General features: G+C 34.4%; 1 protein-coding gene across 4 annotated transcripts; it reads left to right on the top strand.

Moving 5' to 3' along the window:
• The first annotated feature begins 2,663 nt into the window (after positions 1–2,663).
• Positions 2,664–13,757, top strand: LOC149497018 (uncharacterized). 4 transcript variants are annotated; one of them, XM_089720286.1, is made up of 12 exons: positions 2,665–2,918; positions 3,084–3,219; positions 3,756–4,069; positions 4,184–4,306; positions 4,786–4,906; positions 6,697–6,822; positions 6,938–7,047; positions 7,196–7,379; positions 10,240–10,437; positions 12,518–12,754; positions 12,895–13,099; positions 13,561–13,757. In XM_089720286.1, the coding sequence occupies exons 3-12, from the start codon at positions 4,047–4,049 to the stop codon at positions 13,653–13,655; spliced, it is 1,422 nt and encodes a 473-aa protein (XP_089576412.1). In that variant the 5' UTR covers positions 2,665–2,918; positions 3,084–3,219; positions 3,756–4,046; the 3' UTR covers positions 13,656–13,757. The 4 variants fall into 4 exon arrangements, with proteins under 4 accessions (XP_089576414.1, XP_089576412.1, XP_089576413.1 ...); XM_089720287.1 differs by having other exon boundaries at positions 3,071–3,219; XM_089720285.1 differs by lacking the exon at positions 3,084–3,219.
• Positions 13,758–17,425: the final 3,668 nt, after the last annotated feature.

The raw sequence follows: 17,425 nt of genomic DNA, 5'->3' as shown, positions 1-17,425 counted from the left end.
AGAAGCACCTGTAAAAGCCCACTGTCGATTTGGTCAAGGGAAAACTCTTCTTCCAAACCCTCGTGATGCACCAAGTCTACAGGGAGAACACACTGTGCCGCCAGAACCTGAGTAACTTGGCCACTGCTGGCTGAAGCCTCCTTGTCGAACTTCCTCCTCACAGTAGTTCAGAGTTTGAGCCATCTTTCTATAATGGGGGAGTGCAGCTCATCGTCACCCCTGAGCAATAGGCGTTTTAGGTTCCTTTATTAAGGGAGGGTCGGACAAAGAGAGCTCAGATGGGGGGACACTCTTTGGCTGCACGATGATTGCCACCTTGGAATGCCTTAGGCTGGCGCGAGCCTCTAAGTTCCCTCCCGAATCCTGACCTGATCGAGTGGCCAATAATTGAGGCCGATCTGCTGTAACAGGGCTTTTATCTCCTTAGATAACTCGGGAGCCATTGCTGCAAGAAAAGAAAAAGTTAAAAGAGCAAGTCAATACTAGAGGAAATAAAAAAATCCAAACCTGACTCACCCCTAGAACCCTTCTTCTTCTTCGATGGGCGGACATAAGGGCCAGGAGAATGTTAGCATCCAAAAGAGGAACCAGGGGAGGGGGATTGAAGGCAAAACTCTTTAAGTTTTTCACTTGGCGGGCCTCAACTTGATCCAAAGCCCGAGGAGCCCTCTTTTCAGGAGAACCTTGACTCCAGTTAGAGGGTACCCCAAATCCCTTCAGGTGACTAATGAGGAAAAATTTCTCCTTCCATCTCCCTTTAATAGATGAGCTCTTGAGGGGAAACAAGTTATAGTTGGGCCGAGCAGTAAGGTGTAGATGGTCCTTGGGGTCCCCTCCAGACAAAGTTGAACATAGTGTTCAGCTAATGTACATTCAACTGAAAGCCCTAATGATCAACTAAAATGCTAGCTCTTAGTATCATCTGGAGACTGTTCGAAGTGATCTAACCAACGGTCACCCCCTATTCGTTGTAAAAAGCAGATATAATCCCTTGAAGGGGAAAGCGCACCCCAGCTCGACAGTCCTCTGCATACACAATTAGAGTGTTCGAATCCACCTCCGCGAGCGTGAATCCCCTCCAGGTCATGCTCAGTCAATATCATGCTTAGATCCCTGACCTGCACATTCTTTTTTTGAGGGTGAACAGTTTATCCCTCTGAGCGAGGATGGGTAGTAGCTTCCCCCTAGACAAGGGGCCTTACCCTAGTCCTCTGAGGCTCAGAAGACTACTCTAGACTGGTTTTGTCTCCTAAGGTAGGATTAGGCGGAGCAGCACTAGTCTGTGGCACAGATGCTGCCCTTAGGGAAAATAGAATCTCTTGGAGCCTCCTCATGATTAAGTTAATTTCGTCTTCAGAATTGGAGTCATTATTCATGGCTCCCAAAATAAGGTTATCTGCCTCCAGGTTGGTAGGCTCATCCTCGTGGCTGGGGGACTCCACCAAAGCTTTACTCTTAGAATGACGGCTGGAACTCATGGTGGCAAAACAGACAAAAGAAGTGCAAAGAATTTAGTGCAAGGAAAAATAAGGTAAAATACCTGAGTAACAAGGAGAAGAGAAGTAACTATGAGAAATGAAGTATAAATAGCAAAAAAGAAACCCCTAGGAAATAGAGGACATCTTTTATGGTTTCTAGGGCTATGTGAACCGTCACAGGGAGCTAAATCGTCGCAACAAATGAAAAGCCATTGCTTTGAAATTCAAAAGTTAGATAACAGCCTTCAATGAGGCAGTTAAAACATATATTATCCCACGAATAACTGTGAAAGTCTAAGAGTTTATGGATGAGAAGCTTTGAAGGCAGAGTGATGTTGAAGTGTGAGTCCGAGCCAAATCGCTTATATCGGCATGAGCGCTTTATTGGGCGATCTCAAGCGTTCTGGACTGTACAAAAGAAAAGAGGTGGACTCGGAAGGAATCAACCTGAGGGAAGCGCTCGGAAGTGATGGACTTGACATAAATGTCATTATACCTTATGGGGGGACATCTTTGATAGACACCTGAACCAATGAGATCCTAGGAAACATATAACGAAAGTGGGATAAGGGCGAGATACTAAAGCCAACATGTGTGCGAATTGGTTAGCCTGTTTTGCATTGTCGTTCCCGCTTGGGACTCACAAGCTTATGGGTTGCCCTGCTGAGTTGTTTCCTATGATTGTGCATGACGCTACTGGTGTAGCGTATGCTCGTTTCTGTGCCTAAGGCTTCCAGCCTTCTTTTATTACCAAAAAAAAGGGAGACAAGTATAAATAGGTAAAAGATTTAAAAAATTGTAAAAAGTGAAAACAACAAAAATTGTTGTTCGACCATGTTCAGCAATCTTAGTTGTTCTAAAAGTTGTTAGTTGTTCTAGTAGTTGTTAACTGTTTATATAGTTGTTAGCTGTTTCACTAACGGTTAGCTGTTTATATAGTAGTTTAGAATAAAAGTGTTCTATAAAATAACTGTTTGATTAACTGATTAATATAAAATGACAAAAAAGTATAAAAATGTGAAGAATAAGGTGAAGACAGCAAGTGATGAGAGATCTTAATGAAGATAAGTTTCATCAACACTCTTTCAAGTTTTTTTTTTTTTTTTTTTTTACATGACTCTTTCAAGTTCTGAATACTATATAATTACTTAAAATAGTGGTTTTAACTATCAAAATACTTAACAATGCTCCAAAGAGCGCCCTGGTCTCGTCTCGTCTCGTCTCCTCACTGTCGCTCGAGTTTTCATTTTTCTTTTTTGACTTTCCTTGGTTGTTTTGTCATTCTTTATTTCAATATAGCTGGAAGATAAACACGACGGTTCAAACCCAAATATAGAATAGAACCACGATAATGGAGAGACTGATTTGGATTAGTGGATTGCCAAGGTGAAGGAAGGGCAGCATCTATTGGAGGACGAGCTTCAACTTCTCTGCGAATATGTAAATTTGCTTCTCTCTATTTCTTTTTTTCTTCTTTTCTTTTTGCTTCTCTTGTCACGAACTAAACCAAAAATACCTTAAAGGCTAACCCTAACTCTATCCTCTCTCTCTTTTCTTCTCAAGCTTGTCGCCTCTCTCACTCTCACTCTCAGTCTTTCTTCTCAGGCTCAAGCCTATCAGTGCCGTCTCTAAACTACGTCCACGAATCATCTCAAGTCTCAATCTCCTCTCTGTCGAAATCGATCTCCCAAACTGAACTTGATTATTTCCAGCTCTACGAAATCATTTAGACCAATCTGATGTAATTTCTCCAAATTATTAATTATAACCTTAATTTTTATTGTTTTTATATAATTTTGCAGGTTTTTAACTGAATAAGTTGTTGGAAATTTTTATTATCATTTTTTTTTGCAATTTAAGCTCCTAGAAATCACTTCGTCTCCCTAATTTTACAATTTTAACGCTGATTATTTGGTTTTTCATTGTTTGATTTTGGTTTGGAGGGATTCAATTTTAGTTTTCCTAGGGATAGACGCAAAATCATCATAATTGAAATGAATGTTTGGTTGTTTGTTTGTTACTTTTGTTTATCTTTGATATTAGTATTAAACACTTGGCTAATTATATATTGAAAGGTTGATAAACAAAGCTGAAGGTTATTTTTGACGAGGCAATAGTGCCTCCCAAAATTAAATTACCATCGTTTCTTTATTTTCATTTCATCTACTTGGCAGCTATTCGCATTTCAGTCTCAATTTGGCTTGTTTATTCTTCTGTCTTCATCTATTCAATTCACTTGCAATGCAAGCATCAAGAATCGTCTCTACAATTCTGCAGGTTAGGGTTTTGCGGGGATTACTGTTGTAATCTTTAAAGTCGCCTGCAATAGACAAGGAAAAGGAGTTGAGAAGATCATCAGGCCTTCGAAGATTTATATATCCATAGTTTGTTCAATTAATAATAGAACACAGTTCGCCTTTTGCCTTCTTACCTCCATTGGCATTAAAACCAAGCGGGTCAACATATATTTCTTTGTCTCTATTTTTCCTCTTATTGATTCAGATAGGCTATCCATTGAAAACCCTAAATCTTTCACCTGAAAATTGCTGGCATATCGACGCCAAGAACATGAGCATCGAACCTTTCAATCGGTACAAATAATAGCTTTGTAAATATCTGTTCTCTGAAGTTTCTCTAAATCTGAATCTGATTTGTTACTCTTGTCTTTTCAATAACAATTGGAAAAAAAAAAAATTACAAATCAGGCTTGTGAAGCTTGCGGCTCGAGCTTTTTATGATGACATAACGACCAAAGGGGATAATCAGCCCAAAACGGGGAGGAGCGATAATCGAGGCATTGCTGTGGTGGTACTTGATGCTCTCACAAGGTAGAACGTGTATGTTTTATTTTATTTTATTTTGCAATTGCTTAGAGGGGAAAATAGTGCTATGTTTTTCTGCTTTTATAGGTAGAAGTATTGAAGTAAATGTCCAGATTTAATAGGTTATGGAATTATGTTTGGTTTGTGAGTAAATTTGGAATTGGATTCTTAAGTTATCAGGGAATTGTCCTTGTAAACTAGTGATTATGATTTGTAATTGCTTGCTTGCCTAAAATTGAGGTGGCTATGTGATGTTAGCACTAGATAAGCTAAATATTGGATTCCTCTTAACTTTGAAATATAGTTTCTTTTTTGATTGCTTTGAGAATTTGGTTATGTGATTCGTTTAAAATTATTTTTCTACCTGCTGTTTATGTGTGATTAATTAAATGATATGTGTATGTGCTCCTTAGTGTTGGGCATCTCCAAATCTCGACTATTTAATTTTTATTAATTAGTTGTATTTTTGACGGGTCACATTGCAGACGACAATGGGTTAGGGAAGAAGATTTGGCAAAGGATTTGAAATTGCACTCTAAGCAACTTCGCCGGACGCTGAGGTTTTTTGAGGAAGAAAAACTAGTCACACGGGATCATAGGAAAGAGGTTGGAGTCTGTTAATTTACTCATTCTATGAATTGAGTTTCTTTCATGCCTTCCAGCTGTTATAACTGATTTCTTGCGTAATACTTTTAGGCTCTCTTTGCATCATTTGATGAAAGATGTTTTATAAACCTATAATATAACATTTTAATATTAAATGTGATTTAGAAACTATGAGAACTCGGGGAATTTTTGAATCAAGATTCTTTTACTTTTGGTATGTTTTTGAATCATTTTATATCCATTTTTCAGCCCACTGAATCCTAGTCTCCACCACTTATGTAATCAGCAAAGTGAAGAAATGTTTTGTATATGACCAATTGGTCCAGCCACATAATCTATAAATCCTGCTCTATACTTGCAAGGATCTAGCCATTTATAGCTATGGGTTTCTTTATTTTTTATTTTTATTTTTATTTTTTTTTTAATTTGTACAACTATTTATCTATTAATTACCATCTGTATACTTTTTTGAGTGATTCCCTTCTTCAGAAGGAATAAAAGTGTTTTTTCTTTCATTCAATTGTTTTCTGGAATCTCAGTCTTATTTGGTCACACTCAGTGGTGATTTACAGAAAAATAAGAAATGCTATTGCTAGGCATAGTTTTTCCTTGTATGAGAGGCTTGCCTATTGTAGTGTTTTCCTAATTTTTGCTGCATTTTTCCCTTTGTCCTAGTAGCCAAGTGTTTTGAGCTCCAGTAGATGAGTTCAATTATCATGTGGATCTTTGTGCTGCTTCATCTTTAGTCTTTGAAAATTTACTAGTGTTCCAATCATGTGATTTCCTTTAGGGGAAATTAGTTTATCATCCTTGGGGTGTGCACTAATTAACAAGTTGTTTCTAACTTATTGAGAAATACATAAAATTATCCATTTAGTTTTATTCCATAAACAAGATGGTCCTTCTGTTAAAAAATCCACTAACAGACTGTTATATATAAAAAATAAAAATGAAAACAAGCAACCCATTGCAAAATGCTTCTGCCTCCACCATATTTTGTGTGCCATCTCCAGAAAACACCAGTCTCCACTTTTGCCTTCATGTGTCATCACCAGAAAATTGAAAACAAGATGTCATGAGGAGCACGCTGTCACCAGTATCACCAGTGTGGTGTTCAACCTTCCACTTGCTGCCACTTGAGCATATCTATTGTGCTGGAAGGCTTCCATCATTTCCTCTGTTGTGGTGCTCAACCACAGCGTGTACTCGCCAAAGATACTGCTTTGAGAGCTTGAGATCATCCATAAAATTTCCAATTTCCTTGGCAGTTGATTCTAAAGTTTCTCTTCAAAAAGCAACAAGGAAGAGAAAAAAAAAACAAGAAATCTTTTGCCTTTTTTATTTTGGTGTCCTAGAGAGATGAAGGGGGGGAAAACAAAGAAGTAATCTTTTTGCTTTGTTTGTGAATTATGGGGAACTTAATTGTTCTTTTTTTTTTCTTTTTGTCATTTATTAAGTTGGAGCTGATATAGGAGATGTCGTTTAAGACTCTGTCTCATCATTTAACCCCATCTAAAGTTTTGTCTACCTAGGATTAAAGTTCAAGGTTAGTTTGGTATTTAACAATATAATATTCCATTTGACTATCAAAATAATTCTTTGCTAATAATAAATTTTAAGAAAATGACATTTTGTTTATGAAATTAAAACACAGGGATGTTCTAATGTTTCTCCAAAAGCAGAGACTGACTTGTTGATTAAGCCAAACCTTGGGGATGAAATAGTAATTCGCCCCTTCCTTTATTAGTTATTTCTTCCATATATTAACATTGCTTTTTGACATGTTGCAGACAGCTAAGGGAGCAAAGATGTATAGTGCTGCCATAGCTGCCACTGCTGATGGTCAGACTGTAAAAGAAGGGGATGAAAAGATAAAGCTACACACGCACTCTTACTGTTGTCTGGATTATGCACAGGTTTTGTTACTCCAAGAACTCTTCATTTTGATTGTTTTTTAACTTTTTATTTATTTTCCAATGTTTAGCTGGCTTCTCCATTTGTGAAAGTGGCCTAAATTAATTTGAATTCTAGATATATGATGTTGTTAGGTACAGACTGCATCGAATGAGGAAAAAGCTGAAGGATGAACTAGAAAACAAGAATACTGTTCAAGAGTATATATGCCCCAACTGTAGTAGACGGTATCAATCAGTCTTTCATTTTTGCGTTGCTAATATTACTCCTTTTCTTTTTTTGTGGGAGAAGGGGAAAGGCGTGCGGGATTATTCTGTAAATGTGCCTTGACGAGCTTTATAATCCTAAAAGTTCACATATGTTTTATGCAATTAGGTACAATGCCTTGGATGCACTACGATTAATATCTCTAGAAGATGAATATTTTCACTGTGAGAACTGCAATGGGGAGCTAGTGGCAGAGAGTGACAAGTTAGCTGCTCAAGAAGGAGGAGATGGAGATGACAATGCAAGGAGGCGTCGGCGTGAAAAATTAAAGGACATGCTTCAAAAAATGGAGGTTTTTTTATTCATTATGGCATGATTATTATTCTTTAAAAGATTAGGATTTTAGCAAATCACCCCCCCACTCACCACCCCCTTTCTTGCTCTCAATTGCTAGTTAATCATTAAATCTTTGCTGGGGAATTTTTAATTATTACTTTTTAGTAAGAGAAGAAATTTTCTTGAGAAACAGTGGAGGATAATACAAGGTTGGCAGACAGAATCCTCATTAAAAACTCAACAAACAATAACATGAAGACAAACTAAATAAGTAACACCTCTCAATGAAGTTGGATGATACTGAAAGAAAGATCTCCCCCTCAAAGCTCTTGGATCATATCCCAGAGTAAAACTCACTGAAAGACTCACCGTCCTTTGAATTGATGTTATGCATGATGTTATGTAGCTTAGCTAGTAGTTTTTGTCTATATTAGGAAATTTAGGAATATAAGTTAGATGTAATTAAGTTCAGAGTCAGTAACCATTCCCTGCTTGCATATTGTTTTCGTAGTTTTACTTTCCTTATCTCCTTCAGAAATTATAATACTCCCTCCGTCCCATAATTTTTGCCTACTTTCTTTTTCATCTGTACCAAATTGTTGTCTTGTTTTCTTTTCTAGTAATGAAGAATATTTGAATTTACTATTGTACCCTTGTTTAATGTGCTTCTTTGTCAACAAATATAATAGTCAACTATTCAATTGTCATTAATTAAACCTTGATATAAACAAAATTAACTTATCAACTTTTAATCTTCCAATAAAATTCTATTTAATCAAATGTTTGATTAATTTCAAGAACAATTTAATATGGATCATTTAATTTTTATGAATACTAACATAAGGTTATATTAGGAAAAAATGAGCAAAAATTATAGTTTAACCATATTAACTAAATTTTCTTAATCCATGTGCAAGTCGAACCAAGACATAGATTATGGGACGGGAGGAGCAATTATTTCTTGAAGGCTTTCTTAGAATCAAATTTTGCGGAGTTATAGTGGGTCTTGCTAGAAGTTGGGGGATGTTTTTTTTATTTTTTCATCATAAAAATGCTGGCTTGAAATCTTAATGTTGTTCATCATCAGGCTTCTGTTTATCCTTATTTTGATGGTTTTCATTCTTTAGTCTCAAAAACCTAAATTTCTAGCTTGGGTTGGTGAAATCAAACACTTAATTCAAGCAAAATTAAGCACCACAAATAATAAAAATCATGTTCATAGAATGCACGATATACTTCTTAATAATGTGTAACACTCAAAAGAAACAAATTAAAGCATTTTGATTTGAAAAATATTGCAATTTATTGTGAATTAGGGAAGTATTTGTGAAAGTGGTGGTCACCTTATTGCACTTAGACACATAACTATTGAAACTTCTGCATGTCTAAAGCATATGTCTCATGCCCTTAAACTCTATCTGTTATTTTTAATAATACATTTTGACAATCATATTTAGGTAAGAGAGAACAAAACTTATCCACGTTTTTTATAGTGCATAATACTTCTCCACATTATTATTATTGTCAAACTTTAAAATTAAAATTGTTGTATAGCATGACTATTTGGATATTAATTCAATGGAAGTTATAAAGACTAAAATGTAGGCACTAAGTTTGAGTCATAAAACTCTTTTTTTTTTTCTTTTAAAAAAAATTTCTATTCACAATAAATAATTACATTTTGTTGCATGAAATTTTACATTTTATTGTTGTATAATTTTTTTTTTTTTTTTTTTTTTTTTTTGGTTAAGTTTAGATTCAACATTAGTCATAAGGTTATTATCATACAATAAATCTAACTTGACGAAGTATTTTTTTCCAGTTCATCAGTAGTTGTTTTAATTTAATATCCTATAATGTTTTTGGATGAAATTTTCAACTGATATAGTGGTAATAGGTCAGTAATCTGGAAAAATGATAGCCCAAAAATTAAACTGTAGATGCGTGTGTATATTATTAATAATATCGCTATGTTTTTCAACGAGACTACTAGGATGTGAAGATTTGGCCCATCCTGTTGTCACGGTTACAGGAACAATGACAAAAGGATGGGTTTTTAGTATAATAGCATAATTATATAATTATGATATTTTAATCATGGAGGGTATCATCTTCGTGGACTCATACTGAGGTCAGTGTTATCAGAATCTAACGATTCAATTCAATTTTCATGCTTAACGATTTGAATCTTATCATTCGAGTGGATTCTCAAGCCTAATGATTCTCATGCCCAACATTACAAATGGAAAAGTCAATCTAAAGGAAGAAGAGAGAGTATATGGATTTGGATAGGATATTTTAATGGCTTGATAGCTTTAATCTGTTCTTGTTTTCATTTTTTTTTTTTGACATAACAGTTTAATATTTTGGACTTGTCAACTGCACAAATCATTAGGTTCTTTTTTCACATTTAGTACGTGATTGGGAATTGAAATTTACATAAATACATTATTAGCAATTATTTTTGTAGTATCTTATTGATAAAAGAGAAATATATCCTTAAATGTAAAAGTATAATTTTTAATTAATTTTGAAAAGTTACATTGAATCTTATGATTCGATTCTCGATTCTACAAATAAGAATTTTGATTCTTGATTTAACAACTATGATTTAGGTATAGGAAAAAAAAGAGAAAACCTTAATTTAATTTGGACAGGTGTGATAGACGCTAATGGTGACACTGATGTTGCTTCTTTAATGGATATATATATATATATATATATATATATATATATATGGGAAAATATAAAGAAATATATGAACCTTATAATAGGAAAATACAAAGTTGTAATTATGTACAGTTGGAAGGGCATTTTTTTGACACACGAAGTGTCAAACTTGGTACTTTTTATATACGTACATAAATTGGTTGCAGGAACAACTTAAGCCATTGATGGAGCAACTTAGCAGAGTGAAGGATTTGCCTGTTCCTGAATTTGGAAGCCTTCAAGCATGGGAAGCTCGAGCAAGTGCTGCTGTGCGTTTAGCAAATGCTGATTCTAGCTCCAATGATCCCTCCAAATCTTCCCAGGGGTATGGTGGAACACCAATGCCATTTCTTGGAGAGACAAAGGTAATAATTTTTTTTCTTGGCTCTCTTTCTCTCTCTCTCTCTCTCTCTCTCTCTCTCATGCGCACATGTTGGAAGCTTGATGTGTGAGTTGAAGTGCATATATTGTTATTGTAATTGCTAAAGCACTCAACACTTCATTTCGACGGGCCAATTCGTTATATGAGATTCGACATGAGTGATTCACCAAACACTTATGAAACAATGGTGAGAAGATTGGATCAGATAATAAGTACATTTTATGCGTTATTTTGCACTGAAACATTAATCTCTCTCTCTCTCTCTCTCTCTCTCTCTTTTACATATAAACGACAAGGGCTTTTTATTTTGCACTAAATGCTTGAGTAGCATCAAGAGTTCATTATTGTCCTTAAAATAAGAAAGCTAATGTTTTTTGTTGAATTTTGTGTGAAGAGTGAAAATTTATCGTTCATTCTTGTGAAATAAATTGTTACAAGCCTATTTATACTTAGAACTAGGACTATGCGGAAAAACCTAGACTACCCTTTACAATAAAGAATAAGCTCCTACAACATATACAACTATGCAAGACAGCACTCCCTTGCAAGTTGGTGCATAAATATTGCACATACCCAGCTTGCATACCAAGTTGTGAAAAATTTTACTACTTAGCCCTTTAGTGAAGATATCCACTAGTTGATTATCAGAAGTCACATGAGTAAGCTTCAAGACATATTGGATGATTTTTCTCTTTTATGAAGTGTCTATTGATCTCTCTGTGCTTTGTTCTATCATGCTGAACCGGATTCTGAGCATGCTAGTAGCAGCCTTGTTATCATACAGCAAGGTTGAGGCTTCAGACATACCATGGGGGTTTATATAGGCATCTGAAGTTGTGATATGGCATGTCAACTACTCTTAATTCTTTGAAGCTTGGGAGCTTCTTTTCTATTTTTTGTTTGTCTTTGTAGTTAAAAAAAATTATATGTTTTAATGGTATTTGTTTTTGTTACTTGTCTTGTTTTCAAAAATATTCAAATGTGTTGCAACTAAAAACTACAAATGTGGCTTGCTTCATCCACTCATTTCAAATATACAATTTTTAATTTTTAGTCAACCAAAATCAAAAATAGTGTTGGTACCAACTACCAAATGGCACTTAGTGAATGTTTTTATCTTTTACTTGGTCACTGTTAGGGTTGAGAAAACAGTTCAGCCAATTTGGTTAAACTGGCGAACTGGTTTGGTGAATCGGCGTTTGATTCTAGGCTCGGTTAAAAAATTTAGAGTTGTTCCATGATTGGTTATGGTTTGGTTAAAACTGAATCTAACCGTAATAATCAAATTAATAAAAATAAATAAACTGGCATCGGTTTAGTGTTTAGAGTTAGAAAACAAATATTAGGCGGTAAATTCGGTTAAAATAGTTAATGAGACATTTTGGTCAAACTCAGTCAGTTAATTTGGTTTCTATTTTCTTTTATTTCAGTGCATTTAATATGAAAATTAATTTGGCCAATTTGATTCGGTTAAATCAGTAATTTGGTTGATTCAAACAATAATTTTGATGAATTTGTTTTGATTAAAAATTTAACCCAAATTGGCTGAACCAACCAGGCGTACTTACCCCTAGCCACTGTTGTAAATGTAATGTCTCTTATTAGTTTTATGATTTTGAATTTTGAGTTGGTAATTGTTGCAAATGCATGGTGTCCTATTAGAATTACACCATTTTGTGTTCACTTGAGTATTTGTGAGTTTATATTAAGGAATTTGGAAGATGGAGCGTGTTAACTTGTAGTGGCCAATTCTATCTTGATGAAAATTCCTGTAGTGGCAACGAAAAATATTGTAGACCTTAAGGAGCAATGGTGTAAGGGGTGATGATCTAATGCGCTTATTGCTTATGCTCTATGCCAAGAGGTTTTATTTTATTTTTTATATTGTTCGTCAAGCAGCTCTTTTGATTCAATTTCAGGAAAAGTGAAAATTTGTAAATTGTGATGAACATTACAAGTTATGATGACAAGGCATTCAATAAGATTTTTGGGTCTTGGTTCCCGATAGTGGGCATATTCTGCAATCAGATTGGACCATTCATGATCATTACTGATATTGGCAGGTTGAAGTTAACTTGTCTGGCGCTGATGACAAGGAAGGGGATGTCAAACCTGAAACGGCAAGTACAGGTCTGAAAGTTTTACCACCATGGATGATCAAACAAGGAATGAACCTCACGAAAGAGCAACGAGGGGAGGTCAAGCAGGAGTCTAAGATGGATGGCAATTCAGCAACAGCAGCATCGGGATTCTCAGACGACAAAAAGTCCAATAATATCGATGATAAACAAAGTATACAGGTCCAGAGAACAACAATGTTAAAGTTTTGCCTAGTTTTGACTTCTTCTATCTCTCTCTTCCCTATCTTAGTTTCTGCTATTTGGTTTATGACTCTCTTCTCATCTTTTTAATATTAGTTTTTGCTAATTAATTCACACAGAATGAGTACGTAAAAGCTTATTATGAAGCTCTGCTTAAACAACAACAAGAACTAGAAGAAGCTGCTAAAAAGCAACAGGCGTTGCAGACATCCATATCTGAAGGTGTTTCTGGATCACCTCCTAATCGTCAAGTGGGCATGAAGTCCAAACGTGAGGAGAATGAAGGGGAAGATGATATTGAGTGGGAAGAGGCGCCAACTGGAGGTAAGCCTCAACAATCACATGTCCTCCAATCCTTTTGGAGACCAATAAGAGCCATTATATGTCTATGCATCCTGAACTAGTTGCATATACTCTCTCTCTCTCTCTCTCTCTCTCTCTTTAGGTGAATCTCATGTTATATATCTGGCATTTATGGAGGGGAGAGTTGGGAGGGAGGGAAGGGAAGGGGGTAGGCTTTTATGTGCATAGAAAGGAGCAGAGATAAAATATTAGACCCCTAAAACATTTTCTGACAAACAATTTTGGTTGGTTATGTCAAGTAGTCTGGACTATTGCTTAGAAACTGAACCAAATTGAAACCTTTTTAGCTTCGTTTGTTGATTGATGCCAACCACCGATTATGGTGAAATGTCTTCTCCAGTGGTTTTTCTTTGTAGCCTCTTTCATCTTTTTATGCTGACATAATCATGGTGGTTTATTCTTTGTTGCTTGTGACTTTACAGGCAATACAACTGAAAGTTACAGGATCAATGACTTGAATGTTGAAGCAGAAGCTTCAGCAGAGGATGAGGATGATGTAGATTGGGAAGAAGGTTGAATGGCGCTTATTAACCTGTTATGGAATTGCGCTTACAATGTTTAGAAATTCTATATGAAAGGTACTCAAAATTTTATCTAAATATATTTTTCCTTTTCTAGATACACATCTTTACACGTTCGTTCAAGACATAATCCATTGAGCACTAATGTCAGTAATGTCATGTTTTGCAAGCATATCCTCCTTTATAATGCATTTTTGTAAATTAAAAAACAAAAAAAGAAGAAAAAAATTCCTCTTCATCTCACACCCAGTTTTTGTCATATTAATGGGAAAAGGATAGTTGAATATTCACTTGAGGTTCACTGTTTATAGTTGAGCAATTGCATATTGCTACTATACAGTTAAAGCAGTATAATTTAATATATGTCAATTGTTGTTACCTGAATCCATATATGGACAGATGATGAAGATAATAATTGATTTCCAGCAAATTTTCATAAAAAAAGATACTGGTGGTTAAAAAGCTTCCATACTTCGAATGAATTGTAAAAATAATAATTTTCAAAATTAATTTCTCTGGTTATTAACTTCTTCTCTAGATAGCAACTATTTCATCCCTAAAATCCAATCAACGTCTTCATCTTCATCCCTTAAAACCAACTATTATAGCGTCTACTAATTAAGGGTGGCAACCGAAAATTAACGGTTTCAGTTACGGTTTAGAATCCAACGGTTCCGGTTCCGGCTTCGGCTCCTCAATGGTTTCAAAATCGACGGTTCCAGCTGGTTTCGGACCGATTCTAATCGATTTTGGACGGTTCCAGCCGGTTTCAGATGGAACTAGAACCGTCGGTTCTGATTGAAGCTGGAACCGCCGGTTCACGGTTCCAAAACTGGTAGAATCGGAACCGAACCGAATTGGATCGGTTTCGGTTCCGATTCGGACCGGTTCTGGGTCACACCGGTTCCGGTCCCGGTTCCCACCAGTTCGAAACTGATGGTTCTGGTTCCGAAAACCGGATTTTGGCCACCCCTATCTACTATGCTTATATAAATTCTAATTAATCATCAAGACACTCTTTTTTCACTGTCTTAATTTTATTTTATTTTTTTTTTTGATTTTTGAAATATTTTATTTATTTTTTTGTAATTTGATTGGATTTTTTTTAAAAAAAATTATTAATATATAATTATAATTAATAGCTATTATAAATTTAAATTTTTAAACGTTCTTATCTATATCTAAGTACCTATTTAATCTAATCTAAACAATTAATCACCCATAAATCTTATAAACCTAACAATACACGAATTTTCTATTATCCTAACGCACAGTAATTATTTGCAGCTAGGAAACTGTAATTCTTTGCAGCTTGATTTTGTACTTTTTGAATTGATATAGATCTACTATCATGGTATGCGAATGAGAGAATCAAATTGATATTCTGATATAATTCTGGCAATAAAATCTACAGAGTATGTAATAAATAAATGGTAGGTTTGTAATAATTCTTTTCTATTTGATTCAAATGATTTGAAATTTAAATTCAATGCCCTAGAATTACAATTTAGGGTTAAAAGATATAATTAATTTTTTGTTTCGTGTGTGTTTTGTTTATGTCAATCTGTGTTGGCTTCATTAATTGCCCAAATTATAAGACTAACAAATGACAAATAATATTTAGTGTTGGTGTTAGTGTTATATGTGCATGTGTAAAGTTTAAGTTGGCGCCGAACCTGACTTTAACCAATTTTTTAGATTTACATTTATTTTTATGTATTGACGTACACATAAGTATTTATATAAAGTATAAAAATAATTATTTTAATGTATATTTTGTGATAGTAAAGTTGGTGTTAGTTAAAAATTTATTTGAGTTCTAAACTGCAATAATATTAATCTGAGATATATTATCTTGATTTTATAATCATTTTATTTTTTTTTATTATCACTTTTATATATATATATATATATATATATATATATATATATATATATTATTGGACGATTAATACTCAATTGAAATAAATAAGAGATAAGAGAGCTTAAAAATATAATTTGATCTATGAACATTCAAATAAATAAGAATTAAATATTATTATTAAAAAAAATTTATTAAAAATATTTTCAATTAGTTTTATTCACAATTCAAAAATTTTAAAAGTACTAACATAATTTAATGATAATAATTTAAAAAATATATAACACTAGCGTGCGAAGCGCGTGATATCAACTAGTGAATGATAAAGTTGTTATTTCTTAAGCAAAAGGTTAATTTGATAGACGCCAATAAAATTATTCAATTTAATTGACAGCTTAATTTTAAGTGTTGCAATTTAATATTTTTTTCATATGATATTTCTTTAAGGTGTATGTTCCACTCGGTCCAACAATTTAATAACAATATAATTTTGACCTTAAAGAATACATAGTTGCTTAACTAAAGAAATTTGAAATTGCAGCAATGAATCACTCAAATGGAATGTTAAACATTTTATCATTCAATTCATACATATAGTAGATAATACATTGCATTGTCAATATAAGTTAATTAAGAAAAGAACAAGTTTTAAAAAACTTTAAAAGTTAAAAATTGTAACATTTATGCTTCTCAATTGTTACATTTGTCTTGCTTTTGCTTAAAAAATATCCCAACAACTTTTTCTTAAGTATCACTTATTTTTTTTTGACATTGCAAATATCATTTATTTTTAATATTTTATTGAAATTGATAGCGTCAAAAATACTAGAGACTATTTTAAAAGGAAAGATGTGCTTTTAGGTTTAGGTTTTTCAAGTTTAGTTGCTTAAAGATCAAATGCTCCGATGAAAATTAGGTTAGTATATATATATATACAACATCCACTTAGTCATTGTAATTATGAGAATTTTGTATGTAAATTTCAAATTAATCTCTGTAAATATTTATATTCTATTAGATGTCCCCTTAAAGTATAGGTCATTTATATTCTATTTACTCACTAAAATTTTAAATTTAGTAGGAAAATAATTTGCAAAGACCAAATATTCCATAAGTCAATCACAAATGTGCAAAAAGAGAAGACAGAAGAAGGGGAGATAGTACTTGAGTGTCATTCTCATTGATGAGAAACTATGTATATATATAGAACCACATAAAGTGGAACCCTAATAGGAAAAATAGAGTCCTACACAAATTAGAAATATAGAGTTCTCACTAATTAGGAATACAAACTTCTAGCCCATGTAGAACATCCACTAATTTCATAATACTCTCCTTTGAATATCTATTCTTCAAAGAATATGTCTCGTTAAAACCTTATTAAGAAAAAATTCCCTATGGAAAAAAAAAAAATCCTAATGAAGGAAAAATAGTACATTATTCTTTTATCAAATATACGTTGAAATACTGCCTCATTAAAAATCTTAACAGCCCAGCCCTAGTGTGATATTGTCCGCTTTGGGTGCCAAACCTGGCCTGAACCCTCACGGTTTTGTTTCTGGGCCAGGGAAACCTCCGCTCTACCAGCCCAAAACGTGTCACACTAGTTCAAGGTTGCCACCTTTTATGTATAGGACTTCCACCTTGTGCGTAGCCGATGTGGGATTCGCCTAAGGTGTTGTGCCCCAAACCTGGGATGTCACATACACCCCCCCTTAGGGACTCAGCGTCCTCGCTGAGGTTTGCCCCACCACCGGCCAGAGGGACAAGGCTTGGCTCTGATACCAAATTGTAACAGCCCAGCCCTAGTGTGATATTGTCCGCTTTGGGTGCCAAACCTGGGATGTCACATACACCCCCCCTTAGGGACTCAGCGTCCTCGCTGAGGTTTGCCCCACCACCGGC

This window comes from Jatropha curcas, chromosome 4 (assembly GCF_041381405.1).
Source record: "Jatropha curcas cultivar XTBG-Jc1 chromosome 4, XTBG_Jcur_1.0, whole genome shotgun sequence".
Classification (NCBI taxonomy): Eukaryota; Viridiplantae; Streptophyta; class Magnoliopsida; order Malpighiales; family Euphorbiaceae; genus Jatropha; species Jatropha curcas.
The sequence above is the reverse complement of the archived record's forward strand: the minus strand, read 5'-3'. Positions and strand labels throughout refer to the sequence as shown.